The 27864-nt window shown below is 53.7% G+C and overlaps 9 protein-coding genes across 9 annotated transcripts; 5 read left to right on the top strand and 4 right to left on the bottom strand.

The window, feature by feature from the left end:
* Window positions 1–2606: 2606 nt before the first annotated feature.
* On the top strand, window positions 2607–4715 carry BBA_01327 (uncharacterized protein; the record flags this gene model as incomplete). The annotated part of the gene is made up of 1 exon (XM_008596424.1): window positions 2607–4715. One exon carries the CDS (start codon window positions 2607–2609, stop codon window positions 4713–4715), a length of 2109 nt encoding a protein of 702 aa, XP_008594646.1.
* A 390-nt stretch (window positions 4716–5105) lies between these two features.
* BBA_01326 (protein-tyrosine phosphatase) lies at window positions 5106–6584 on the bottom strand (the record flags this gene model as incomplete). Its single annotated transcript, XM_008596423.1, has 2 exons — window positions 5106–6184; window positions 6254–6584. The coding sequence occupies 2 exons, from the start codon at window positions 6582–6584 to the stop codon at window positions 5106–5108; spliced, it is 1410 nt and encodes a 469-aa protein (XP_008594645.1).
* Window positions 6585–7390: 806 nt separating this feature from the next.
* On the bottom strand, window positions 7391–9169 carry BBA_01325 (rRNA processing protein; the record flags this gene model as incomplete). Its single annotated transcript, XM_008596422.1, has 1 exon — window positions 7391–9169. One exon carries the CDS (start codon window positions 9167–9169, stop codon window positions 7391–7393), a length of 1779 nt encoding a protein of 592 aa, XP_008594644.1.
* A 2183-nt stretch (window positions 9170–11352) lies between these two features.
* BBA_01324 (uncharacterized protein) lies at window positions 11353–11582 on the top strand (the record flags this gene model as incomplete). Its single annotated transcript, XM_008596421.1, has 2 exons — window positions 11353–11481; window positions 11532–11582. The coding sequence occupies 2 exons, from the start codon at window positions 11353–11355 to the stop codon at window positions 11580–11582; spliced, it is 180 nt and encodes a 59-aa protein (XP_008594643.1).
* A 1081-nt stretch (window positions 11583–12663) lies between these two features.
* On the top strand, window positions 12664–15140 carry BBA_01323 (Sec34-like family protein; the record flags this gene model as incomplete). Its single annotated transcript, XM_008596420.1, has 5 exons — window positions 12664–12777; window positions 12832–13139; window positions 13188–13527; window positions 13580–14524; window positions 14574–15140. 5 exons carry the CDS (start codon window positions 12664–12666, stop codon window positions 15138–15140), a joined length of 2274 nt encoding a protein of 757 aa, XP_008594642.1.
* A 467-nt stretch (window positions 15141–15607) lies between these two features.
* BBA_01322 (carrier protein YMC1, mitochondrial) lies at window positions 15608–18530 on the top strand (the record flags this gene model as incomplete). The annotated part of the gene is made up of 6 exons (XM_008596419.1): window positions 15608–15850; window positions 15914–15991; window positions 16040–16086; window positions 16152–16350; window positions 16411–16749; window positions 17577–18530. The coding sequence occupies 6 exons, from the start codon at window positions 15608–15610 to the stop codon at window positions 18528–18530; spliced, it is 1860 nt and encodes a 619-aa protein (XP_008594641.1).
* Window positions 18531–18895: 365 nt separating this feature from the next.
* Window positions 18896–21345, bottom strand: BBA_01321 (RINT-1 family protein; the record flags this gene model as incomplete). Its single annotated transcript, XM_008596418.1, has 3 exons — window positions 18896–19389; window positions 19443–19701; window positions 19750–21345. The coding sequence occupies 3 exons, from the start codon at window positions 21343–21345 to the stop codon at window positions 18896–18898; spliced, it is 2349 nt and encodes a 782-aa protein (XP_008594640.1).
* Window positions 21346–23683: 2338 nt separating this feature from the next.
* Window positions 23684–24551, top strand: BBA_01320 (uncharacterized protein; the record flags this gene model as incomplete). The annotated part of the gene is made up of 2 exons (XM_008596417.1): window positions 23684–24108; window positions 24182–24551. 2 exons carry the CDS (start codon window positions 23684–23686, stop codon window positions 24549–24551), a joined length of 795 nt encoding a protein of 264 aa, XP_008594639.1.
* A 754-nt stretch (window positions 24552–25305) lies between these two features.
* Window positions 25306–27592, bottom strand: BBA_01319 (mannosyl-oligosaccharide 1,2-alpha-mannosidase IB; the record flags this gene model as incomplete). Its single annotated transcript, XM_008596416.1, has 3 exons — window positions 25306–25600; window positions 25651–26243; window positions 26294–27592. 3 exons carry the CDS (start codon window positions 27590–27592, stop codon window positions 25306–25308), a joined length of 2187 nt encoding a protein of 728 aa, XP_008594638.1.
* Window positions 27593–27864: the final 272 nt, after the last annotated feature.

Below are 27864 nucleotides of genomic sequence, written 5' to 3'. Positions count from 1 at the left end.
ATAGATGCTGAATGCTGAATAAGGCATTACCACCCTTGTTAGCCGGTGACTCAACGACGTGTCGTGTAAGTAGGCCGACTTGGCACCCGGAGAGAAACGAAAAAGAAGAGAGAAAAAAATAAAAGAAAAAACAATAGAACAAAGATTAAACAAGAAAGAATGGTAGGACGACAGGCACAGTTGTAGATTTGCTCTAGAGCACTGCGTTACTAGGTGAGAGTGCAGGACTGGTGCAGATGCAATGGTCTGGTCAGTATGCGTTTCGTTTCGTTCTTGTTAGTGTGCAGCCAGATGCCAGGGTTGGTAAAAGAAACATGCACGCACAGCCAATGAAGGATAGTAAAAACAGGTAAATCCTCCAATTTCGGAAGTAATGACCCACTGGCATCCTTGCTAATAATGAATTTTGCCTTTGCCTCATCGTTGTTTAATATGAGTCTGTCCTACATAAGCGCCCTCGCAATCGAACAACCTGCGACAAGGGGTGGAGTCGCATCGATTGGGCAAAACGGCGGCCAATCTGCGACGCCACAGTAGCCGCCCGGAGTTTTTTTTTTTTCTGGCCCCACATCCCTTCTGGTTGGTGGATCGTGAAGATGTATATGGCGAATTTCGTTGGACACGGCGGTTACAACAAGAAACAAGAATTTTTTCAAGAATGAACCAGAAAAGACGCGTTCTATCACGTTTAGAAATATTCATCTCCTTCATCCTGGATTAGGAGGCTCGCTCGCGGCCGTGACTGCGAAATCACACCCAACCCCCCCCTCTTTCCCCCATATTCATGAAATACTTGGCGCAGGCAGCTTCAGCCATGGGACCTTTTGGTCGTCTGCACGGAGGCAATATCCCAGGCTTTTGATACCAGTGGCGTGGACCAATCTTTCGTTTTGGTTCACCCAAGACGCGCGAGTATAGAAACCGGCCCCTGCAGGAGCCTCATCTCCCTGTTCGAACCCCCCCCCCCCCCTCTCTCTGGCCACTTACACATGCATATACATACTACATACACACACCACCACCACCAACACCACCACCTTCGTTTGACCTCTCTGCGTTTTTCCGTTTGTCGTGGCTCGTCTTTCTCCTCCTCCTCGATCCTTTTCACAAAGAAGAAACAGTATTGTTTATTGCGCCTATTTGTTTTCTTTCTTGCACGTTTTACAATATCATTCATTATTTATTTTTCTTGCTACTGCTTTCCTTCTGCCGCTCTCTTTGTCGTCGCCAAGCCAGACGCTGCCATCTCAGTCCATCACTTGTTTGCCCGCGTGTTTTCTTCAATCTCTACATTGTCCGCGTCCACTCTACATTCCTTTCTATTATACCTATCTGTTTCATTCTTTTTGGGGCGTCATTTCTACGAAAGCGAATCACTGCTTCAAACAAACCGTACATCTCGTCTTCGTCCCTTCCTCCAGACGGCCACCATCTTATCTCCTCCTCTCCGTCTCTCCTCCGCCACGCTTCACCCTCTCTTACCGAGCAGCTCACGATGAGGTCTCCCGTGCCCATTTCCGTCTTGTGCCTCGTGAGCGTTTTTGAACCTGCCGTGGCTGGTCCTCTCGGCAGGTTCAACAAATGGTGCGTTGTCGCCGTTGTACACTGTGCCCCTGTGAAGCACCGACTAACACGAATGCGTCATCAGGCTTCCACGATCCGATGCGGCGGCATCACCAGCGGCGGCGTCATCAGCGACCGGAAATCCCACTAGGTATGTAAGAAGAAAACCAAAAGAAGAAGAAGAGAAAAAAAGAAGATGGAGACAACATCGAGAAAAGCACCCGCAGTATACAAAGGAAGTAGACGGCTAATGAACAAGTAGCTCCGGCGAGACACCTCCCGCAACTCATCTAGGACCGATCATAAAGACGCTCTCAGGGTCCACCATTTCCCTCCCAGCCGATCTGCTTCCCAGCCCGACGCAAACCAGTGCAGCCCAATCCGTTACAACAAACATTGTAGTAGGGCCCGTCGAAAGCACTGCGTCTACTTCCGCGCCGGAAACCACAGCACCGTCGCCTGACCCTTCGTCTTCTCCGCCCGGCGCGGGTCCTCCTCCTACTTCGACCCTTCAGTCTGTTTCTACGAGTGTCCCGATTTCTCAGCCAACTACGGCACCTGTGCCTTCTTCAACGGAAAATGACCCCGCGCCGACGCCGACAACCTCCATCGCGTCAGAGGTTTCTTCTTCTTCTTCTTCTTCTTCTTCTTCTTCTTCTTCTTCTTCTTCTTCTTCTTCAACCCCGATCAGCGTGTCTTCAGTCATCTCCACTGCCTCGGAACTGAGTCCAACCCCAATCGGTGGCTCCTCGACCTCGGACGAGGCCCCTTCGTCGCCAGCTACGTCCTCGCCACCAATCTCACCATCAGTCAGCTCTTCTTCTTCTTCAACCCCGATCAGCGTGTCTTCAGTCACCTCCACTGCCTCGGAACCGAGTCCGACTCCAATCGGTGGCTCCTCGAACTCGGACGAGGTCCCTTCATCGCCAGCTACATCCTCGCCACCAATCTCACCATCAGTCAGCAGCTCTCCATTGGCATCCACGATTCCGTCCTCGCCAGCCATCTCTTCCACTCTGGAGCCAAGTTCGACTTCAATTACTATGTCTCCATCATCGTCCCAGACCCAGAGTCTGTCAACTGTCTCGCCAGAGTCAAGTTCGACTCCCGTTAGTAGCTCCGTATCATCATCCCCTCTGGAATCAACTTCGACTCCCTTCAGCTCGACTCCCACCTCAGTCGCTACCTCCAGCACTGTCCAGTCCAGCTCGAATGCGATCCCCACACCAAGCTCATCAGACACGGACTCCGCCACTTTGCCGTCTTCGTCGTCTGATTCTTCGCAAACAACTTCGAGTCCAGAGCTCCCCCAGTCAACTACGGCGTCGGGCAGTAGTAGCATTGAGTCAGTCTCGTGGTCTACCCTTTCGTCGGAGCCAAACCCGACATTGACTTCATCTACACTAGCCACTTCAGGATCCACGTCCACGTCTATTTCTACTCAACAGTCTACAATCTCTGCGAGCTCAAGCTCAACTTCTAGCACCGAGTCCGTGACTGAAACGTCTCTCCAAGGCTCGACGTCGCTCACTAGTAGCTCAACCAGTCTGTCGCAGTCAGAGACAGGCTCTTTGGTCACTTCATCACTGGACTCTAGTGTAACACCGACATCGTCAGATAGCACGACCAGCACGCTCATCACTACTAGCACAAGCAGCACAAGCAGCACTCTCGTCACCACCAGCGCGAGCTCCTCCAGCCTACTCTATCCCTCACTCACTTCCAGCACGCCCAGCACAACCACCACCAGCTCCACCAGCCTAACATCCCCCCCATTGTCTTCCAGCACAACCTCAACCTCAACGTCTCCTCCTCCCGCGACCTCCTCTTCCACCTCTTCCACCGCCCTCGTGACCCCCGGCCTAAACACCAACCTCCCCAGCGTCATCGTCGGCCCGCTCCCCACGCACAGCTCCGCCCTCAACCCCAACACCTACAACAACAACCTCGAATACGCCAAGCGCCTCAACGAGCTTTTTGGCCCGCTGACGCCCGGCGCAGAGTGCCGACAAGGCCAGGTCGTCTGTCTTGGGTCCCGCTCGCAGGGCGTCTGCCGCGACGGCACGTACTCCGAGGTGGCGTGCGAATCGGGACAGATATGCGCGGCGCTGCCCATGGATGGCGTCGACGGCGTCATGATTGGGTGTCAGGACCCGGATAAGGCGCGTCAGATTCTAAGTGGCAACAATCCGAGCGTGTCGACGACGTCGTCGTCTGCATTACAGTCGTCTAGTCTCATCGTCACACAGTCGCAGTCGCAGTCGAGTGCGGTGGCGTCCACCTCGTCTGCAACTTCGCTTACATCGACGCCGACAAGTACATCGGAGCCGGTGGCCACGTCCACAAGTCATTTGCCTATATCGACGATACCGGAAGAGACAACCAGCGTCGGCTCGCTCATCTCAGAGACGTCTCATCTCACCTCAACCAGCTCACATCCGGCCACATCCTCTCTCCCATCAACGACGGCTTCGTCGCCGCCCGCGCAAACAACAACTGGCCCGGCCCCGACGACGACGTCCATACCTGAGGCTTCATCGCCGCCCGTATCAACAACCAACCCGGCCCCGACAACGTCCTCTCTTGAGACTCCCTCGCGGCCTGCCACCTCTAGACCGCCTCCATCGCCAATAACTGAACCGACTCCAGCAACATCCTCTCCCAAGACTTCACTGCTGTCACTCACCTCATCTGCTCCGCCTTCATTAACAACAGCAACCTTCGTCCCGGAACCTTCATCATCACCTCCACCCGCTACCACCACCACCACCACCACCACCACCACCGCAGCCGTTGGCTCCTTCAGCCGCGGCGGCTGGACCCCCGGCGACCAGATCGTCATCACAGCTACGCCGTCGCACTCTCTTCCGCCCATTACCAGCCTCATCGTGGTTCCCATCGACGACGACGACAACAACGGCGGTAGCCTGGAAACGGCCGGTGCCGCAGAAGTCTCCCCGGCGGCGGCGGCGACGCCGGCAGCAGCAGCAGCGCCGACAGCAGAGGCGGCGGCGCCCACGACTAAAGTGGTTAGCGGCGTGCTGACGGTCGTGTACACCGTGACGGCGACGGTGACGAGCCGTGAGACTGTGACGAGTCGTGAAACTGTGACGAGCCGCGAAACGGTGACGGTCATTATTACGGAAGCATAAAAGTGCTTGAGAAAAAAGAAAGAGGATAGAGGTAAATCTGTTCCAGGCAGAAGAGACGGAAATAATGACACGTATTTTTCGTATATAGTGGTCGTAGATAGTTTTCGACACGTATTTAGCAGTGTCATAATGCGTGTATTTTTTTTCCCCTGACAATTTCCTGGACAAGTCGTTGTTGGACATTGTGATGACGTGATGTGTTATTTCATTCTGCCCTTGCGGGCTTGCTATTAATTCTATAGTGATGCCACAAGAGATGATGCAGGCTTTTCTTTTAGCAAACGACGAGCATGGACTTTTGCAGCTTTTCCTAGCTATTTACAAATGGCGCTGTCTAATCCGTAATACAGCGTTATAGCGCAAGTATTCTGCTAGCACACGCAAGAACCGCTAGTCCTGCTCCGGGACAAGGCTCACTCCTCCTTCCGAGACGGGGCTGCTGTCGCCCGCCGAATCTGGGCGCACCGGGTCCGCTGCCATCTCGAACCGTTTGAGGGCGGGCTGCCCTGCGCCGGTCCGCACCTCGTCCTCCAACAGTCCGTATCGCTCGCCCCAGAGCTGGCGCATCACTTGATAGATGAACATGTACTGCACAGAGCTCTGCACCATCAAGCGGCGCTGCTGGCGCAGCACTTCGACCGTCTCATACACCGGGTCCGCGTCCGCATCATTTGGATCGACAGCGTCAAAGGCTCCCATTTCGAGCTCCCGCATGAGGTGCTCCAGACAGATAAAGGTGCCGGTGCGGCCAACGCCCGCGCTGCAGTGGATAAAGCGTGGCTCATCAATCTCGACGGCGTGCTGCCGCGACACCTTCATGAGATGGAAAAAGTTGGCCACCTCGGTCAAGGCCGGGGCGCCAAAATCGGCCCATCGCCGGTAAAAGAGGTGCCACACCGTGCGCGGCTCCTCTTCCCCGCCGACGTGCAGGAGCAGCTTGCGCCGCTCAATGGCCCCGTCGCAGAGCGTCTCGGTCGACTCGTACGTGAGCGTCGCCGTCCAACCATCGCCCCAGGCATCGGCTGCATTGAGCACCCATGTCTTGTCCTCGTCGTTAAAAGGAAAATATTGCGCACATTTTATATGTCCGTTTTCAACCATGGTCGTGAGCTGAACTACAACAGCCGTCTGTGTCGTATTTTCGGCTACCATGCGCCATACAGAGTCAAACGACTGCGGTGTTGGCCCTTGCATGGCAATGTACCTGAAAGTCGGCGCCGCCTCGTCGGAAGCTGGCACGGCAATGGGCGAAGCGTTGACGTAGTCGAGTGTATCATCCGGGACGTCTAGCTTGATGCGATTATGGCTCCACGGTCGAATATTTAGGTATCGATCCATGCCATTCTTTCCCTTTCCTGGTGCGCCTTCATGATGAGCAAACGACCATCTCTCCTTTTCGTCTGTGGGGGGTATTGGCAGTATGCGATTCTCTTCTCTCTCCTGTATGTCGTTGAATCGACGCTGGAGCTCTGCTTGCGTGTTAGCTTCGCTGCCATAATACAGTCCCCTTGATGAACCTCATTCCATGTCAATCTCACCCTCGTCGCTCTGTGTAAGAAAGGCTGGGATTTTCAAGCTTTGCTCGTCGCCCTGCTCGTTTGTGGATATGGTGCTGTTGCTGACAACGGCTGCGACGGGCTCGCCCAACCGCGTAGGAGCCGGGGAGCAGCTTCTGGCACGCTTTCCTCCATGCAGTCGTCGAAAGGGCGAAAGTCGTGCAGGAAAGCTGGGCGATTTGCTAGCCCTGGATGCGGCGGCGTCATCAAGAGCGAGATGTATAATGTTGCTCGTCGCGTTGCGATCGATGGCGGTTTCGATGGCTAGCGGTTTCGGCTTGCGCCGCAGTTTGGCTATGGGAATCTTGTCCATTTTTCGGGCATCGGCTGAGTGTCTGTCTGGAACCGGGTCGATGGGCAATCCGAGGTGACTTTTGGTGATCAGACGACTGCTGCCCGACGGGCGCATACGCAGCAGAGATGGGGGTGCGCAACTTGCAAGTGACGGCAGCTTCGGCAGTGTAGAAGACGACGCAAGCAGGGAATTTCGATGAAGGCTGATGACAACGAGAAGAAAAAGGAGAAATGCTGCCAAACGAGGGTAGACTGTGTAATAGGAGTGGAGGGATATAACAACAGAACGTTAGGGATTAAGGGAAAGGTCGATGCTGCAGTACCGCCCACTCGGGTCACCAGAAAATCTGGGTGGATGCTCTGAGCCTAATAAAAGAAGGTGACGTGACTGACGCTCCGTCCTTGGTAGCGCTGGGCAGCGTCTCGCCCGCCCCTGGACCACATGGTTGGGCACCCTGCAAGACATGGTCAGCTAATAATCTGCGCTGCGCTGATCATGTCAGATATGTCATATGGGGGCGTCAAGAGTGAAGCCAAGTTGCACAAGAAAGCGAACGCTCTCGTGCCTGGCTCGGCGGATCGGCTTCTTCCCCTGCTGAGACAACCCTCCGAGACGAGACACTGGTGACGGGCGCACAAGCCATCTCAGCAGCTGGTCTTGATTTGCTACAGAGAAAAAATCATGTTTCAAGTCAAAATGGGTATAAACTCATTATAATACATCATGTGAAGAGAGTAGAGGATATTTTGATCCCCGAGTGACTTGTATCTGCCCAAGGCATCACAGTCTTGTACAAGTTATAACAATCGCAGCACACGGCCGACTCAGACAGCCGAGTACACGCCAGTCACAAACCGACCACACTCGACCTTTTGCTCGAGCGTCGCCTTCCTGCCCTTGCCATCTTTCCCTAGACGAGCCGTCTGCTTTGGTGTGAGGCACATGCGGTGCAATTCGCCCCTTCTGCCCTTCTCTCCATCAGCATCGCCACCATCCAGAGGACCGATATAGGTCGGCGCATTCATGTTTGTGCGTTTCCCGGTGCCTAGCTGATAGTGCTCGTTTCCGCCCCAGAATAGCACATCGGAGCCCCAGTTTGTTTCATTTGCTGATGATTTGCTCGAGGCGCTGGTTCGTGTCGCATTGTCCATGACGGCTGAGCAGTGCGTGGTGCCAATCTGTAGCCCCTTGACTTTGATAGGGCGCATCTCGTTCTTGCTTTCGTCAAACTCATACAGGCCCGAGAGGCCCTTGACCTTTGTGGGAGCTGTAGAAACATGCGTCCATTTTCCAGTGCCCAGCGTGCCGTAGGTGCCTTGGCCAGTGGCCCAAAGATCCGATGTGGTGCGCGGCATTCTCTTGGACGGGACAGCTTTGCTGGCATTTTGTGTTTTTCGCGCCTCGGCATCAACGGTGAAGTAGGTATTGACGCCGCCAGCAGCAATAGACGTCACATTGGCCACTAAGCCGCTCTTTGCATACAGCTGGTCGACAGCGATCATGTCAGGGATGTAGTTGACGGGCTCTCCATCTGAAGCAAAGCCCAGCTGGCCAAAGGTGTTATCACCAAAGGCAAAGATGCGGCCCGTCTTATCAAGGACCGCGGAGTGATGGTCTCCGGCAGCGATCTGTGTAATTTGGAATCCAGAGAGCTCCTTGATCTCCTGTGGTTGGTCGTACGGACCAGCTGGGCGTGTCTCCCAGGACAGGCCAGGAATTCCCATTTGGCCCTTGGAGGGATAAGAGCTTGCCGAAGAAGCGGCGGCAAAGACACGGCCCTTGGATGTCAGAATTAGGGCATGCTCGAGACCACTTCGAACATCCGTGACGTGCTCGCCCCAGCCCAAGCCAGTAGGGGTGAGATCACGGAAGTTGACCGCCGCTTTCCCGGGAGAGCTCCAGAAGGACCAGCTGTTCTTGTGCTCGTCTGGCTTGAAGCCGCCTTTGACATCATTTCGAGATGCTGGTACAGAATATACATTGCCGCTTCGCGACAGCGCAATGATGCGGTCGGCCGATACCTCAATCTTGGCTAGATCCTTGCCCCGAAGGGTGAGGCTAGGCTTGGGATCGGCTTGCGAGAAGCCAGTACCCCACTGTACCAAGTCACCGCTCTCCGTGACAGCGGCACCGAATTCCGATGTGAGCTTCAGGTCGCGCAGCAGCTGGTCGTCAAAGTAGGCGATTCGTCGGGGAAGTTTAATGTATTTTTCGTTGGACTCGGGATCAATGACCTTGCCGGCATTGGATCCCCAAGCGAAGACACCAGGATGTTCTATGCTCTTCTTGATTTGGACATGCTGTGAGCTGAGGAGGTCGCGATAGTCCTCTGTGGAGACGGCCCTCTGTCGTGGTTGTTCGAATTCCAGCTCGGCCTTGGGTCGTACGTTCTCGTCGGCGCCGTTGGTTGCCATTAAGCGTGGGTAATAGTATGCGCCAGCTGCCGCGACGCCAAACACCGCAGCAATTCCAAGAAGCTTTCCCCCGCGACGACGGGAAGGCTGCGTGAATCGTGCATTTGAGTATAACGCAGTCTGGCGTTGCGCTGTGGCGCGGAGAGATTGATGTGCGACTCGTTTCAAGGCGAGCGTCGAAGGATTCATAGTTATGTTGAGTCGAGTAGGCAGTGTTTGAGCGTAATTCGATGGCAGCGAGACCAGATCAATTGCGCTGGTGAAGAAGAATCGATGACGGCGAAAATGTTGGTCATAAGGAAAGCTACAGTGGGTCGGGCCTGCGACCAAAAAATCACAAGTGCGAGTGGCTCGTTGCTCAGCAGGAATCCGTGGCGCTTCATTGGTCAGTAGATGCAACCTACCCTTCAATCCTAGGAAGCTCTCTTTTATTTTCTTTGCACGTATGGATCAAATCAATTCGTATGTCGTCTTCAAATCCGAGACATGAAGCTGATTCTCCCTGGTTTAACGGCATACTTTGGGCTACGTTGGTCCCTGTTGTTGGCCCGATCAGCCGGATACACCCGACGGTTGTTAGAACAATGCCGATCAGGATGTACCGATGGTTCAAGCACTCATCACTAACCTACACCGAGTCTTTTGCGTTTACAAAGGTGACAAAGGTCCTTTGTGCTACCTTGAGTGATCATTTCCTGGATGCGTTTGAGATTTGGACTGGATATACTTGGAGAAGCTGCATTTTAGGCCGCGGTAATATTACTTTGTAAAAATAGAACGTCTTGTTCAGTCCAGATGCAGCTATAGTTTGAGGCATGTAGAGCGATTCCCACGACGCCAAAAAACCTCGAAAAACTTCCACATCCATCTTGAAAGGGGAAAAAAAAATCTCGATACGAAGCTACTAGAAACTATTTTCGAGCTCCGTGAATAATGTATGGCGAGATGCTAGGAGGGCCTGAAAGTTGCGAGCCGTTTTAGTGTGCGTCGCCTGCATTGCACTGAACCCTTGTACTGTACTTACTACATAGTTAGTCATTATGCTTAATCTACTGTAACTACACCGGCGACTGAAAATCATCTGTGATAGCCTGCAACCAGGCTTCACGTTGTCGCAGTCTGCGGGTGGCAGAGTTCTTCACGGTCCGAGAATAAACAGCTCACCAGCACGTCTTCTTCATCTCAAGAATCATCTAGACATGTAGAGTATTCCTCACATAGTTGCATCTGCCAGAGTCCATGCGCCTTTTTATTAGTTAGGGGCTGAGCAGAAGCTCCCAAGAAAAGCGGATATTGTCGGTGTAGCTGGGAGTGGATAAAAGGATTGAGCTGTCACAAATCACGACGAGCTAAAGATATATTAACTACATGTCTTCGGCATGCTCGGAAAGGAAGGCTCGGGAAACACCCCTTTGGTCCTTGCCGACACCCGTAGCTCTCTGCCCCGCAAGACGTGCAAAGACGGGGAAGAGAACAATCTCGGCCCGCATCGCGCCACACTTTGTTAGTGTACTTTTGTCAACAAACTCAAGATGAACCATCTGATAAAAAAGAAAAAAAAAATACGAGGAACAAGGTATTTTCAGCGATTGCCTCAAAAGACATTAAGAACACCTCAAGAGAGAGTTTGGATGACAGCCTCATTTCAGCCAGCTGTATCTACTGCCAAGACTACTATAGACGTAGAGTTCAATAATGGGCGAGATGCGAAAGATGACACAGGGGCGGGTCGAAGCTACTCTATATTCATCACTCTTTAATTAAATACTACTTTCGAGACTCGAGTCAGGCGATCTGATGATAAAACTGCAGCCGTGATGGCGTGGTTGACAACTGCCGTCTTACACTCTCGACAACTGGGTCGCCGTATTCCACAGTGGTGGTCGGGCCATCGCGTCGCCAAGAAGGGCGTTGACGACCAGGGCGTTGATCAAAACCATCCAACGGATGATCGGCAATAGGAATGAATATCCGCTGCGGCAATTGAATTGCCACAAAGTCTGTGGGGAGAGGTGGGCGGCTCCAGGTAACAAGCGGCGGGTCTTGGATACATCTGGCTATGCTTGAACCGTATACGGAGTAGAGCTTCCAGGACCACGCAAAGTGGATGGTTCTCAGGTTGGCAACAGTGAGGCGCAGCATAAACTTCTCCTTTGCAGCTTGTCGGTTCTCTTGCTCAAGGCTGTGTAGATTTCAATTCACGGCAGTTGTCTTTGTCGGTACATCGGTGACACATTTTGTGACGAGCAAAAAGTATATAAAGAACGGGATTCCTCGACAAAAGAGAGAAGAGACCATCACTATCACAAACACTCATCTCACAACCATCTCAACACTCTTATCTTTCAACTCTTCCCTTCAACTCAATCAAAATGAAGTCTGCTATCGCTTTCGTCATGGTCCTTGCCGGCCTCGCTGTTGCCGCTGAGTCTGCTCCCAACAACACCCCCGACCTCGAGGCCCGCTTCTGCCCTGTTGGCAAGACCTGCGCTACTGATAGAGTGAGTGATGCTCCATGATAATGAAGACGAGTTATGCTAAAAAGTCAAAGGAATGCGGCTCGTGCCACTGCAACAACTGGAAGGGCAAGTGCGAGAACTAAGAGGCTAACGGCCTCGCTGTGGCTCTTGCTGCAACCTCGGCTATCTTTAAGAGAGGTCCCAAGTGCTAGCAAAGACAAATCTTGCCGTCAATCTCACAGCTTTAGGATCAATGCACAGTCCTGTGGCCGTGTCAATGATTCAAACAGCTCCCGGATCAGCGCTGCAGTAAGGGTCAAGGAGAATCGAATAAAAAGTTGGGTAGATTCATCGCCTTTTAGTTTCTAGAAAAAGGTAGCAACAAGACAAAAGAGTTTACCCTATCTAATGGTGTCTTGGGAGTGCTTTGTGACTGGAATCATACTGTTTCGACAAGCTGATGTTGCGCGCAAGCTGAGTGTGCGGATGCAAGGCGACGGGGAGCTCTTACTGGAAGACACTGCCTGTGATGCGCTGTCCGTTGCGAACAGCTTTTCCAGTCTATGCGACGTTACCATGATTAGCTGCAAAGGTTCGTAGATGGGATGCCAAGGAGAGTCTCTGTCGAAGGAGCTTGTTTGGTGCGCGCGGGTAGGATCGGGCACTTGATGGGCAGCCGTTGGTTGCGATACCGGAGCGGCGTCAGGCACAGTCTCAAGATCCAAAACCCTTTACTTTAGATATGAGACCCTTCAATGTCAGGTTCAGTCTTCGAAGCGACTTTTGAAAAGTCAGGCTAACGCCTTGGCACGCTCTAGATATATGGTTAATTTATTTGTTGTTGTGGTGGTCGTTTTGGTTGGACTGTTGTGAAGAGTAAATGTTTTGGGCCTATTTGCGGCCTCGTAAATTGATAAAAGATTTAGAAAAAATAAAAGGAACAGTCCTGTCGTGTGACCACGCTACTTCATTGACAAAGGCACTTGCTGAGATACAAGATGTCGTCAAGTAGGAGATTAATGACTGGTTTAAAGTGAGTTCAATTCGTGCAATAATTTTAGAAAGTTTAAATTACGGCAGTCGGCTGACATTGTGCACAGACGCGCTGCCGCCAGCACCGGCGGCCGGAGTCTCTAGCTCCGACCGTCTCTCCACCCAACGCGTGGCTTCAACGCTGCATAGCTCCCTGCTTCAAAAACCCCAGACCTGTCGCTCCCGGCCACCATGTACGAGGATGCATGGTACAGCTTTGTACCAGAGGCTACCGGGAAGCCTGCCACGAGTAACAATGTTTCCCACGGGCACAAGCGAAACGAATCGCTTCTGCAGCAGCCCAACGTCAGTCATCTCCCCCACTGCGGGGTGTGCGAACATACACTTACGATCCATTAGGGACTGGGGAAAGACCAAAAGATATCGCAGTCTATAGGAACATCTATAGGAAACTCAGAAGATCTAAGCGGACCCCCGGAAGCGTCTGTACTGCGGCGCGCAGCGTCATATGCAGACCATCGTTGTGCGCAGAAAGTCAACCATCATGGGGCCACACGAAAGAGGCAGACCGGTCGCCAGAATAGGAATTGGGAGGCATTGTTTCTCAGCACGGACGCGAAGCACACCCCGAAGCTATACACGGCCGATCTACAAACCAACAAAATATTGAACGAGCAGCTCCTCGAAGCTAGTCAGCAGGAATACCTGTAAGAGCAGCTTACGCCCACGCGGCAACATACACTCATGCGCTTTAGACTATACCGAGACCAACTATCTCTCACGGAGCGGCATCTCGACGGACTTATAAACGATGCCAATGCTGCTCTTGAGCTCTTGGCCCAGCTATCCCACTCCTTCCAGTCGGTCGAAGTGCAAACATCCACGTTCCAAGCGCAGTGCGAAGAGGTTCTCACGGAGCAGAAACGGCTGGAGAAGCTTGCGAACGAGGTCGGAACCGATTACTACTACTACTCTTACCTCGATACTGCGACAAGACGACTCAATGCACCAGGCGCTGGTCGACTGGTCGACGACGAATCGTTTGGAGAAATGGTGGAAAATATCGACGCCTGTATCGCATTTATGGAAGACCATGTGCGTGGCTCAGCCCCCTCGTCCCGGATTTAAAGGCTAATATGGACTCTAGGAAACATATCGCGAGCGCGACTCGTACCTCGCGCGATACAATGCGCTGCTGACCAAGTGCCTGCATCTGCTGGACCACGGCTTCAGCACCAGGCTAGAAAAGGTCTCATCAGACATAGCGCGCCAATTGTTGGCGACCAAATCCGAGTCAACAAAACATGCGCTTGCTTATGGACGATTCGAGGAAATGCTCAGTGACTCCTACGCTCTACTCCCAAACATTCATAAAGTAACTCGGCGCGTATATGACCAATACGGGCGTTTCGACAGCGGAGTACGCAATTCTTCCATTTTCTCCAGCTCAACACTCAGCATGCTTCGCACATATCTCACTACTCGTGACCGTGACATGAAAATGATGACGCAGCACGATGTGGAGGAATTCCAAAGGGAAATCAAGGAACTGTCCTTGGAGACGGCATCACGAAATTTCATCAAGCAAACGCTGGAGCGAGTGCACAACGAAAACAGCTTATTCTTCAAGGTTTTCAACATTGAGCCCGCATGGAACAATGCTCACGATTCAGTGTTTCAATCCATCAAGACGGTGCAAACGGTCATGGTCCATCCGGGAAATCTGCAACCGATGGCTACACAACTCCAGACTGCGTTCCAGACTGCTGACATTCAGTCTGTATGCAACATTGTCGGGTGGATTGCCAGCGAGTATGGCATATCGGAGAATGACGAAGACGAAGACCCGATTGCGCCGAAGCAATATAGAGAATACGCCGCCCGTCTACTTGTTGAGCACCTGTGGCCCTTTGTCGACAATTGCTTTGAGGCGGAAATTACAAAGAGAGTTACAAAGGGCGTTGTAACAGATGACGCACTGAAAATTGGCCCAGTGGTGGATGGCGTGTCTTCGTCCAATGCATACCCCTTGGTGCAGAAGGCGGTTGACCTTTTGCGGATGTTTGACCGGGCTATGCCCAAAGAGAGATCCGTGAGTTCCAAAGTGTACAGTGTAAACTAGATGCTAACATCTTGTATAGTCGCAAAACAGCCAGGTGGTATTCCGCGTCGTGCGTGAGGCAATTCAGGTGCTGCAGCAAGCTTCATCACGCATCCAATCACAGAAAATTGCGACGGACGCAGACCTTTTTATGATAAAAAATCTGCTGATTATCAAAAATGAGCTGCTATCGCTGGAGATTGGCGACATTCGCAGCCAGCCGCCGGCCATGCAGCACTTTGGCCAGATCTGGGAGACACTCAGCCCGCAGAATCTCGTTGGCTTTGTCGGCAACATCCTGGGCGGTCAGCTGTGGTCGCGCGGCGGGCCGTCGGTAACGGCAAAGACGCTGACTGTCGAGGATATGAATGAGCAGCTGGACGAGCTGCTGCGGCAGTCCATCTACGGCTTCACCAAGCGCTGGGCGGGCCGGGTCAAGGACGCGGGGAGCGGCAAGTCCGGTTCTCAGACTCTGGCCACGGTGGAGAGTCAGCTGCAGACGATACTGCAGATGGCATTCAGTAACCAGCCGGAGGTGATTGGAAAGCTCAAGGAGGCGGTTGCGTATTATGAGCAGGACACGGCGGCGCGATCTGGAAAGCGATAGACAAAATAGAGGATGGTACTTGAGACAATGCGTCTCTCAATGGAAGAGCATTTGGTAGTCCCAGTCTCTTGTACAGTTGAATGTTGTTGAATTTCCAAGAACGCCACGTACGACTTTGTTATCATGACGTGGCACCCGCTTGGGCTGTAAAAGATTTCTGAAAGGCTGAGAACTCGCTTCGGTCGATCCCATCAGTCCCATTCTTGTCGATTCCAATCTCGGGCCGTTTCAATCCGCCATCAAGTGGACTACAGCCTCGTCTTACGTATTGTATTGCTTAGTTTCCACTTTCGGCTGACTGGCCCAGATGGACCAACTCCTCTTAAACAAGCAACCTCGCAAGGGGATTGTTCTCCTACAACTGCTGTCATCGTCTCACCTTTTTACCCCTTACGAGGCTTGTGAAGATTTGGGAAAAGCAAAACCTTTCACCTTTCGTCATTGGAAACAAGAATCGGCCTGCAAGGATGACGTCAAACGACAGCGCCTCCTCGCTCCGCACTTATAGAGGCAACTGCCACTGCGGGGCATTTGTCTACGAGGCAGAGCTGCCCGAGATCACGGCCGCTTCCGAGTGCCCGTGCAGCATCTGCCGGAAAAAGGGCTACCTGTTTGTGGGCACCAACTCCAAGACGCATTTCAAAGTGGTCAAGGGCTCGCTGGAGAGTCTGTCCGAGTACACGTTTGGGACCAAGGCGCTGCACCACAAGGTAAAAAAGGTTGCGAGGGTGAAGGGCGTTGGGAGCAAATACTTGGCTGCTAACGGGCAATAGTTTTGTTCTCATTGCGGAACGGCGGTTCTGGCGACTGTTCCAACGGTACAGGCGCCGAGAAAGGATATTTATCTGAATGTAGGTGTCGTGTGGTGTCGTGAAGGTGGGCTAGACTGAGGTTGGCAGGTGCACGCCATTCAAGGCATCAATACTTGGACGCTCGAACGTACGCCGTGAGTGTCGCTTTTACGTGATAGTTCACGACTACAGATTCCCCAGCATTCTGAACAATCTTTAGCATCGATGGGACCAAGATTGGAAACCCTTACGAAGAGCCCAAGCATATCGGGCCCCTGCCGGCCGTCGAAGTTGAAGGCGGGCAGCTCTACACGGGCAGCTGCCACTGCGGCAAGCTCACCATTGCCGCCGTGATCAAAACGCTCGAAGACGACCGGGACTCTGGCATGATTGAATGTAACTGCAGCATCTGCGAGCGTGTAAGTCCCACCACCACCACCCCACCGCCTTCTACCTCTACTAAAATCATTTCTTGTCAGAATGCCTATCTGTGGGTGTACCCCAAAACCGAGCAGGTGGTGCTGTCAGGTAAGGAAGAGGATATTGCGCGGTACCGCTTCAACCACGAGGTGCTGGCCAAGCCGTTTTGCAGGACGTGCGGCGTCAGCATGAGCAATCCGGTCAACGAGAAGACGACGGCCGACGAGGCGGCCGCCAGAATGCCGGACGCGGACGCGGCGCAGCGGGACAAGGTGCGTCGGATCATGGCGCATCACCGCACCATACACCCGGTGAATGTGCGGACGCTGCACGGCGTGGACCTGAGCAGGCTGCACGTAAGGAGGTTGGACGGGGCAAAGTTGATTGCGCCGCCGTACGTGAGTCCGTAGGCCTTGTTGGGGGGTTTAATGATGAAGTGGGCGTGATTTGATGAGTTTCAATAGGCATGGCGATGGAGTTGTGTTGAAGCATAAGGGCGCGCGTTCGCGGCTGCTGTTGAGGGCGTCGGAGTGGAAGTCGAAGTAGTGATGTTATTGATTGACCCTTGATATTATTGCACAATGGAACATGTGTTGAAACGTGACTGTTATAACATGTCCTTTGGTGGATAGGACGATTTAGATTGATGAAAAAGAAAGAAAGAAATCTGCTGCGGGCTCAAGAGGCCACGGCTATCGGCGGTCAGCGCAGAGAAAGATTGACGAATTGGCCGGGCCGACCACCGAGATGCGCTTCTTCTTCTGATGCCCACTGTAATTGAGTTGAGCCCAGCGGACCTATTCCCCTGTAATAATGGAACAGGGCCCAGCCGCGGGGAACCTTGGAGGGCGCTACCTATCAGTACAGCGGAAGAAACAAGCGCTGTGGGTTTTGCTTGTGGGCAGCGTCAAGTGGGTCTGGCCCTCTTCATTGACAAACGAAAATTGACCCCAGCCTGCTAAAAACCGTTTGTCATGACCGCTGCCGAGCACGACATCGGACCTCTGTTGCCCATCGGCCCGTCGCCGCCCCTCCTCTTGTCTCTACAGAAACATTTTCCCCTTGGTTTTTTTTCCCTCGTGCCATTGACTTTTTTCTTTCATCAAGCAGCGTCGTCGCTACTGTTTTTTCTCAAACAGTTTACTCTTGAACCACCCTCAATTGACCACTTTCTGGCCCCCAATCGCACCCCGGAGTAAACGCCCGACAACCAAACCACCAAAAGCTACTCCGAAGCCAATACACCACCACCACCACAACCACCGCCACCATGGGCGCGCCCATTGTCGATCTCGAACCTCCCCAAGGCTCCTCCCAAGCCGCCAAGGACCTCTTCTCCGGCGCCGTCGGCGGCATCGCGCAGGTCCTCATCGGCCAGCCCTTTGACATTGTCAAGGTGCGCCTGCAAACCACGACGCAGTACCGCGGGGCCCTCGACGCCGCCGCCTCCATCTACCGCCACGAGGGCGCCCTCGCCTTCTACAAGGGCACCCTGACGCCGCTCATTGGCATCGGCGCCTGCGTCTCTGTCCAGTTCGCCGCCTTTCACGCCGCGCGCCGCTGGTTCGAGCAGCGCAGCGGCACCCTCCCCGGCGAGCGCCTCGCCTACTCTCAATACTACGCGGCCGGCGCGTTTGCGGGCGTCGCCAACACGGTGCTCTCCAGCCCCATTGAGCATATCCGCATCCGGCTGCAGAGCCAGCCGCACGGCGCGGGCAGGTTGTACAGCGGGCCCGTCGACTGCGTGCGCAAGATTGCCGGCGAGGCTGGCGTGCTCGGCGGCTTGTACCGCGGCACCTCGGTCACGCTGCTGCGCGAGGCGACGGCGTACGGCGCGTGGTTTACCGCGTTTGAGTGGATGATGAATGCCGACGCCCGCCGCACGGGCGTCGACCGCAAGGACGTGCCCGGCTGGAAGGTGGCCTTTTACGGCGGCCTGGCCGGCGAGTGCCTCTGGCTCGCCTCGTACCCCTTTGACGTGGTCAAGAGCAAGATGCAGACGGACGGGTTCGGGAAGCGCCAGCAGTTCAAGTCGATGCGAGACTGCTTCGCCGCGACGTATAGGGCTGGCGGGCTGGCGGGCTTCTGGAAGGGCATTGGGCCGACGCTGCTGCGTGCCATGCCTGTCAGCGCGGGCACATTTGCGGTGGTTGAGATGACGATGCGCGCTCTCAGCTAACCATGTCACCTGGAAGCCTTTTTTCCTCTTCTTCTCTTTTTTTTTCGCTTTCGTTGGTTGTCTGATTTACTGCCATTTTCGTGTTTGTGGGGTTTGTTTGGGCTCTGTTATATCCTCTCGATTTGCTTCACGCAACTGAGATTTGCGAGCATTCATCACCGGCGCAAAAGGTTAAACAAAATCAAAGATAAAGTAACCATGAAACGGCTAGTTCTTCCCTTTTGTCTAGTTCATGCAAGATATCAATCGCTTATATAGAGAAATCTCAAAGACTTTATACCTCCACCCCACGGCGTTTTCCCCGCGCGTAAATCTCGTTCATGTCCTCACGTCTATTATTGCTCGTCTCCCGCGACGCACTCCCGCTACCAGCCCGTATTCTCGTTATTCTCTACCCGCCGCTGCAGCACCTGGCGCGCATTCGCCGGCGTCAGGCTGTGCAGCTGCATCTCCTCCAGCAGCGTCCTCGCAGCGTCATTATCCGTAAACGCGCGCTCACTGGCCTGCCCGAGCGTCACGCCGCCGCCGCCGCTCATCTCGTCTGGCAGCGTGATAGGTAGCCGCAGCAGCTCCATGGCCTCGCGGAGCTCTTCCAGCGCCGACGAGCCCCCCGGCAGATGCCGCTCAATGACGGCGGCGAGGGCTTGGCCGTCGTGCGCAAACTGGACGGCGCCAAGCGTCGTGAACTGGTGCTTCATGAGGACGCCGTTCCAGAGCAGGTCCTGGAGCTTGTCGAGGGCGCCGTGCCACACCCGGCGGTACGAGGCGCCGGAGAGAGCGCGGTGCAAAAAGTCAAAGCTTTCCTTGAGCTTTGAAAGCGGGAGGTCTAGTTCAGCGGTGATTGATAATTGCGAAGGGTCTTTGGGCGCGAGGTTAGCAATCATGGGACAAGCGCTCCTGGTCAGTACATACCCAATGTGTCGGCATCGCCGATTGTCGTCCACTGCGGCCGTTGTGTGTAGGCGCGAAACGCCTTTGACTGCGCGTCCGCCAGCGTCGACACCAGAATCTCTTCGGCAGCCTTGCGACGGCTGCTGTACGCCGCAATAGTCTCGTCAAAGATGGCGCCGTTGTGGCCCGAAGAGCTGGTAATATCCTGTTCCCCGTCTAATTCACTGCTGCTGCCCGACCCAGACGCTGTCTGCAGCTCGTCCCACAGCTCGGTGAAGAACTAAATTTGTCAGTATGGAAAAAGGCGCAGCTGCAGAACATGACACACCTCTTCGTCACCCCATTCTGTCAAAGCATTCACAATGTGATCTGAACTGCCAATGACCTTGCACAGCGTCTCGAGAGCACCCAATCCCTCCAGTGCAGCGAGTTGCTCTTTTGTCGTACCGTGCAGTGTGCGACCCAGCGCCGACGTCATGGACTGGTATGCCTCGAGCGATCCCTTAAGCCGCTCGTGGTAGCCATCCAAGATATCCAGCTGAATACGCGTCAAAAACCGCACCTTGTGTTTCAACGAGCGTAGTCTCTCGTATTTGGTCGTAATGGTGCGCAGCAGATCCGCCACGCGCACCGCCGCAAACGTCGGCTTCATCTTGCCCGCCACAGCGTAGTCGTAGTCAATTTTACGCGCGTCTGGCGCCTCAAGGATCGTCTCAAATCGTTCGAGCGCAAACTTGCGTTCTGCTTCAAACCAGACCTCAAAGTGGACGGCGAGAACCTCGGTCGTGAGCCCCGACCATCCATTTTCCGCGTCGCCGCCGTCGTAGCTGAAACGCGACCGAATCGTGTCGTCAAAATTGATGAGCTGGCCGATGAAGGTGCTCAGGAATGGCGTGTTGCCAACAGCTTCTTGTGCGACGGCGTGAACCTTTTCTTGCATCACCATGAGCATGGACGTAATTAGCGCGCAGACGGGGTCGGCATAGACAGTCTTCTCCGCCACGGGGGTATCATGGAATTTGGCAGCTAGTACAGGTGCCAGGTTATCGCGGAAGAAATCCTCCCACCTTTCGATTATTGACAGAAACCACGGGAAGCAGTGGCTGCCCATGGACTGCGGCTTGCTCGTCGGCTTGTCGCTTAGGAAATGAAATCGGAATTCCGCCACGAAAATGTGCGCCATGACATCCACCGGCAGCAGTGGCACCACTTCTGGGCTGTGAATAATCTCAGGCATCTGAATGTCGACCAGCTTCTCAACACACACAATCCATTCGTCGTCCATCTCCGACTGCGGGTCAACCCGCGGCCAGCCGCGCTTCTTGAGCACCGCCTCCAGCTCGTCCGACATAATTTTCTTCATCTCGGCCCACAGATTTTCCGTCACGGCCTCGACGTGGCTCACGAGGTGCAGCTCTTCGCTACCTGGCAGGCCGCGCAGCTTGAGCGCCAGCTCCTTCAATTGCGCATACGGCTCCAGCGCGGCCTTGGGACTGCCGGGCAGGTGCACTGTGGCCTCTCCCCGCAGCCGCTCGACGTCCTGCAGCAGCACGAGATATTTTCGCGCGAGCTCGACGGCCTTGCGCTTCTGCATCGGCCGCTGCAAACGGGCAATGGCCTCGGCGGGCGCGTCCGACGCCGCGGTCGCGCGCACGCGCTCGTCGATATCGGCCTGGAGCGCGCGGAATTCGGCAATGCGCTCCTGAATCAGACCATGGCGGTCGTCGGTCGTGCGGCGCGCGAGGTCGAGCTCCCGCACCGCGGCGTCAAGCTGCGCCTCGAGCTGCGTGCGCTGCAGCTCGACCGTGTCCAGCAGCGCGTCCAGAGCGTCGAGGTCAGCGGCCGACTGCAGCTTATCTTCGAGGTAGTCTTCGACCCGCGCGTCGAGGGCGCTTTCAGGCGGTTGCGGTTCGATGGTGGCCATATTGTCATTACTGGCCGGCGTTTGGATGGTGGGATGGTGATGGCAGATGTCACTGCTGAGTTGGTCAAAGCTAATCGATAACGGGAAGTGGTGCGAAGCTCCCCACATATGCTGCAGTGTAAGTCTAGCCATACAACCACGCCGACTCGAAACAATTGATAAAATGGAAAAGACTGAGAATACATGTTATGAAATTGGAAAATATGTCTCGAGTACTATATAGAGGTTGTGACTTGGACTTGACTCTACATGTACTTTTGGCTTGCTCGCGTGGTGTTGTAAAATGATAGACTATCAGCTTCATCTGGGCCATGAAGATGTCATCAAGCCTTGGCGGAGAGGGAAAGCAAACAAAGAGTTTTACATTGAAATCGGCTTTTTTTTCTTGGCGGCAGCATCCAGTTTATACCAAGTACTGGTTACGCGCTGTATGCATTGAAAGCAGGCACCCGTTGGACAAGTTGGACAGGTCATGACGCTAATATCTCAGTGGTGGTAAAGAATGCGTGGCGATCTTTCTTTGGCGTATTGGATTCAATTATATATTTGTAATATAGCGCATTTTCAATGTACGAAGCGACGATGATGCCGTGGATCTTTTTCTCACCGTTAGGGCGTCTACACCAGCAGGATGGCATGTTCTAGCGGCCGCCCGACGATCTCGGTCTGTGCTACTGGTGCTGTCGAGATGGTAGCAACAGTAACGTTCTGCGAGATATAGTTCTGTAGCGGCAAACTCTACATAATTTCTTGCATGATGACAAAGGCGCCAGATTTGGCTAAAAACGAGCGAGTACCGTATGTGTGGCTCTGTCGACGTGACGCACGATAGGTAGCCAACACTTGCAGCCGGTTTTAGCGTGACTCAGCAGATGTACTTGCAGGAGTGCCTACATTGCACCAACGCTACGAAGCAAGGAAAATCTGCGTAAGCGATCAGTACGTGAGAGTAGGAACCGCATCCTTGGTACTTCTGAGGTGTTTCATAGGCTGAACAGTGGACTCGTGTTTCGAGAGGTGATATTCGGGGTATGTGCTCGTGAGGCCGTGACCATCGCCCAGCCAACGCACAGCCTCAGATAGCAACAGCACGCAGGCCATTCATCCTTTTCCATACGACCTGGTGCCTTCATTGATCTCATCAAGTCGTTGAACACGGAAAGCATCACTGGCATGTCCTTTTCAACGCCTCTGAGTCAATCGCCTACCAGCAAGATTTCTGGCGCCCAGCGTGGCATCGATTAGACGGCGTCATCTGCCGATGCAACCTGTCAGGAACAAGTCATGATCAACCAGTCATGCCAGCTCCATGAGGAGACAGCTTCCTCCACTGTACTCCGTAAATAGTTAGCTTTGCTTGGCCGATCCAAGAAAAGAAACCCTGCGGTGCGCACTCGGAGAGGAGAGAAAAAAAGACGTCTGATCCTGGCCAACAAGCGCCCGCCACTCCCGATTGAAGCGGCCCCACTTGTGGCCGACGTCACCCCTGGTTGCCCCGTCAACAATGCCGTAACCAAGTAAATAGCACTATGCACGCCTTGGACCTGGACGTAAAGTGCGGTGGCTGGGCCAACCATTAGGCACCGTTGGCGACTTGCCATTATTCGCAAGGTTGGGTGTCACCTAGTGACAGGCACACACTTTGTTCTTTATTTCCCTGCCTCTTCCTTTTCTTTGCAGAAAAACCAGCCATCGACTTTTTTTGTGAAACCAGTAAAGCAGCCGAGAAACCCTTTAATATTGCCCAGAGGAAAGTTGCATTCCAAACCAAACACACACACACACACACACACACACACAAAACCCACCCGAGAAAAGAAGACATCATTCCCGCATTCCTCCCGAATTCGTGTGCACCTTGTCGTCTAAAAAGAAAACGGTCTAGATATACTTCGAGAATCATTCTTCGTCTTGGCCGCGCATTCCAGACAAACGACCGACCCCGCCGCCGTCTACGAGATTGACCGTTATCCGTTCTCGCTACCAAAGTCGCCGCCGTTGCCGATTCTGGGGCCGCATTCCGATCTCCATCGCCAATTACTCGTTCTGTTTGACAAAGGCAACTCGACGGTCGAAAGCGAGACACGGGCCGGAGACCAGCATCGGGCACACCGAGTCCTAACAACACGGCGCTTGAACGGGCTTTACAACCTCGTTCTCACTCCCGACATTGCAGAACGCCTTGGTGTGACAAAGGCACCTCCTTCAGTCGGAGCAGAGCAGCTCTCCTCGTGAGCTTTGCCGCTCCCACGAGCTTTGGATCCCCATCGCGGGATTTCCAACACCATCGCCAACCAAACCACCCAGCACACAGCCGTCGGGCACATAACCGCCCAGGATGCCTCGCTTCCAGGTGGGATGGACCCGGTACATTCCCTTTCTGGGGTACCACCACGTGCTGATGATTCTCATCGCCATTGCCATTATCCTGCTGTCGCTGCTCCTCGCCGGCTGCTCGTCGTCGTCGCCCCTCATCCCCAATATCTTCCTCCTCTCCCTCTACTACAAACGCTACGAGGCCACGCCCGACACGGCGCAAGTGTACTATAATGTGCATTCCGCCCTCGCCAACATTGCCGGCGGCGCTCAGCTGCAGGCCCGCGTCGGGTACTTTGGCATCTGCGTCAACCCCGACGGCGGCTCATGGCTATGTAGCAACAACGCAACGGCGCTGGCGCGGCAGGTCAGCCAGGACCAGGATCCGCTGAATCTGATTTGGCTGGCGGCGCAGTTCAAAGACATGATTGTCTTTCCCTACCTAATGTACGTCGAGACCCCTGGATATCCCATCCCCTTTCCCTCACCAAATCCAAAAGCCACTAACATGTTTCCCTAGAATCATTGCCATCATCTTTGCCTTTCTCTGCGTCCTCCTCCTCGCCACCTTTCCCTCGTGGTATGAGGAGGAAGACTCGGAAGGCTCCGAGCGCGTCGTCCGCGCCATTCCCTCGCGAGCCGTCTCCCAAGTCTCGCTCGCCATCATCTTCATCGCCAGCATCTTTGTGCTCGTCTCGGTGCTGTGGCAGCACACGGCCTCGGTCGCCGCCTCCGTCATTGCCCAAGATTTCGGCAATGGCGTTGTTAAATCAGGCGTCGGCACCTCGGCCATGGTGCTTGGCTGGTTTTCGTTTGCGCTGCTCATTATTGTTACGATTGGTCTCATTGTCACGATATTAACAATTAGCGTCGTACATCAACTGGTGTAATCCATCGCTTCTTTGATTTCGTTGATACCTTGAAATTTTATGCGAAATGATGAGTTTTTTTCCCTTTCAAATACATATTGAGACCATGTACAAAGAACCACAGAAAAGAAAAGCAGCGGCAACCAAAAGGGTCATGTACATCTTCGAGCTTGGAAAAACACACAACCCAGATGGATGGCGATTCTTTTGGGAAATTGGCACAACGCATCAGCACTGGAGTTGGTTTTATATACTTTTCTTCTTTTTCCCTTTTTTTTCCCCGCACCGTTTATCAATACCTTTGCTCATGTCGTTTTGGAGATTGGGTGCTGGACGAGGAAAAGCAAACACAAAAGATGTGGACTTGTTTTGAACGAAATGAAGAGACAGATGAAGGATAATGGATCGAATGTGAATAGAATATATGATATCTAGCCAGTCGTAGGGATCAAGTTCCCCGATAACGAAATATTGTTTGGCTGCCAAATTGCCGTGTTTTGGAAATGCTTGTGACAATTGTCGTAATTACTGGCTCGACTTATTACCTAGTGACACATCTTGAATGTAGAATGATGAGTGTTGAAAAATCGTAAATAATCAATTTTGGCTGCAAGAGTTGACACCCAAAAGCAGCAACGCCTAACACCTGTAATGACCATCGATGAAATGCACGCCATGTAAAGTTTCATATGTGTCCCATCTCTCGTTTGCAAACCCCCCCCCCCCCCCCCTCTTTCTCACCGCGTGTTCATCACCAAAACCCGCGACGCCAGGTTTACGTTGGACGTCGGAACGGATGCGCTTCTGTGTTGAGTACCCATTCGTCGAGGCTGATGACATCGGGCCCGGCATAGAGCATGTAATAGTACTTGAGCGTCTCGGCGATCCAGAAACTTTCCATGGCGTCGTCCTTGGGCGGCTTCTCAACCATGACATCAGAGACGGCTGTATTGGCGAGGTCCGTGTCGGTAGCGGCCATGGTCGCCTCAAACATGCCCCAGCCCTTGTCCATCCACGAAGAGTCTCCAGTGATGCGATACATGTACCACACAGATTCGATGGCTTCCGGACTGCGAGGCGTTAGTATCGGCTAGTTCTGAGACGTTGGATGGGTACATACCGCAGAATATAGCTTTTATACATGACACGGGAAAAGCCAGCTGGAAGCCCAGTGGAAGCAATATAGGACTCGACGTATTCCTCATGACTTTCTGGGCGACCAGGGATACTGCTATCACCAGATTTGGCGGTGGTGCCGTACTGCAGCTCCCACTCGCTAACTTTCGAGTCGCGAAACTCCTTGTTAGAATCCAGATCCTCATACCACTTGGCCTTGTCGAACTTGCACCGCTCCAGCGAGGGACACGGCATCATAATCGCGGCTTCAGGCATAAGGCCACTCGGCGTCTTGTGATAAGCCCATACGCATCCATCCGTCAGACGCTTAGCGGTATCCAGGTCCTTTGGGCGATCAAAGATTTTTGCGCCGAGACCGTACATGCCGCCGATGAAGCAGGTAAGATGCGTCGCCTCGTACTCGACACTAATATCGCGGCTGGGATCGCCTTGAGTCCTGACTTTGGCTGAAAAGTACACATCCCAATCCGTCTCATTGATCATCGGCCGATACATTAGCCATTCGTCGACGGCGCTAACGGTGTTTTCATGAAGCTTTCGATACTTGGGCTCCAATCCACCAAGTAGTAGGTACTCCTACCAGACGTTAGAGGCCTGCCAACATATCAGTCAAGGTAAAAGCTTACTTTGGGAAAGTATTCGTAGGCAGAGTCCTGCGAGCCACCCATGGAAAAGGATTGCGAGTACGACGACGCTGGGGCCAGGCTGTCACCACTGGCATCGACGTTCTCGGGAAAGAGGCCAGGAATCGCTGCTTTGCCATCTGTCTGAAACTTGACGAGCGCATTTGTGATACGATCGATGGCGTCATAATACTTGTTCTCCTTGGTCAATTGGGCTAGGCGGGTAAACTCCATCGACAAAGTGGCAAGCTCGGCGATGCTAACCCTGCCAGCCTTGTGGGGCTCCGATACATGTTGCGGCTGCCAGCGGTAGTAGAGCACCGGCATACGATTGGGAGTGTCGAAAACACCATAGAGAACCTCGGCGAGCTCAACAGCCTTGTCAAGGAGAATTGAATATTCTCCTTTGTGGCCTCCACTCAGGTCAAAGGCGGAAAGCAGGCCGCCGAGGTAGCGGATGGTGGTTTCAAAAACAGGAATGTCGGACTTTTCGCTAAAGGTAAAGTCAATGTTGGCAACACCATTCTTGACGGCATCGTCAAATTCATCCCTGAGACCAGCGATCCAGAGAGTATCGAGCGAATCAACAAGAGTGGCGGCCCAGCCGCAGAAGGGGTCCTTGAAGGAGCCGGAAATGGGTCGCAGTTCGTCGTGCATCCAAGCATTCGCGCGATATGAATTCCAAGATTTAGAAATGACAGCCTTGACTTTGGCCAGACGAGCTTCGCGCTTAGTCTTATCCGCGGCAGACTCTGGCTTAAAGGCGTGCTGAATCTTGGGAATAGACTTTGGTTTGCCTGTAGGCAAAGGCACCATGGACTCTGTTGGCACAGGATAGCTTTGGGTAAAGGACTTCGAATGAATTCGAGTGTCTGAACTCGAAGCCGCAGCCGCAGCGGCCGGCTTTGTGGTGGCGGGAGCCTTGGTCGCAGGGCTAGCAGCGACATGGCTGGCGCTCAGTTTGGCCGTAGGTGCCTCCGGAGGGGTTTCCGCAGGTCGCTTTTTCGGCGGCGACGGAGAATCATCCTCGGAGCCGTGCTGAACAAAGTCGGCACCAGAAAAGGACCTTTCGGCTTCGGCATTGTGCTTCTGGAGGTCGGCTTGTGCGGATCCGGCCTGCTGCTGAGGCGGCTCCTGAGGCGCTGTGCTGTCCAGACCCGGATGAACAGCCTTCCTGGGCGGAGCGCGCGTGTCGGAAAAGGGGTGCTGCTTTGTGTCCCACGAGTTCTGCACGACGTGGTAGAGCATGATGAGGAGGATGACGGCGACGAAAATAAACAGTCTGTATCTTCGTCTAGCCATGGTAGGTGCTGTGCTGTTGTGGCGGGTGATGGCCGGCTTGGCTTGGCGGTATACGATTGATCTGATGCAATAATGACCGAATTTGGGCCAATACAGGTCGTCGAGAGTCTCGATGTTCAGTCGTTGACCATTGTTTTCGAGTTTGTCGTTGGGTGCGCGGAAGATGGGACTGTCTGCGGGGGACGCTCGAGACCAGGACAAGCTTCAGCGAGCCGACAGAAAGACGATGAGGATACGAGTAAAAGTAGCAAGGCAGATGAAAGAGAGAATAA

The sequence above is a fragment of the Beauveria bassiana genome (assembly GCF_000280675.1).
Source record: "Beauveria bassiana ARSEF 2860 unplaced genomic scaffold BBA_S00003, whole genome shotgun sequence".
In the NCBI taxonomy this organism is placed as follows: domain Eukaryota; kingdom Fungi; phylum Ascomycota; class Sordariomycetes; order Hypocreales; family Cordycipitaceae; genus Beauveria; species Beauveria bassiana.
Note: the sequence above shows the minus strand (reverse complement) of the source record. Positions and strands in the feature narration are given on the sequence as shown.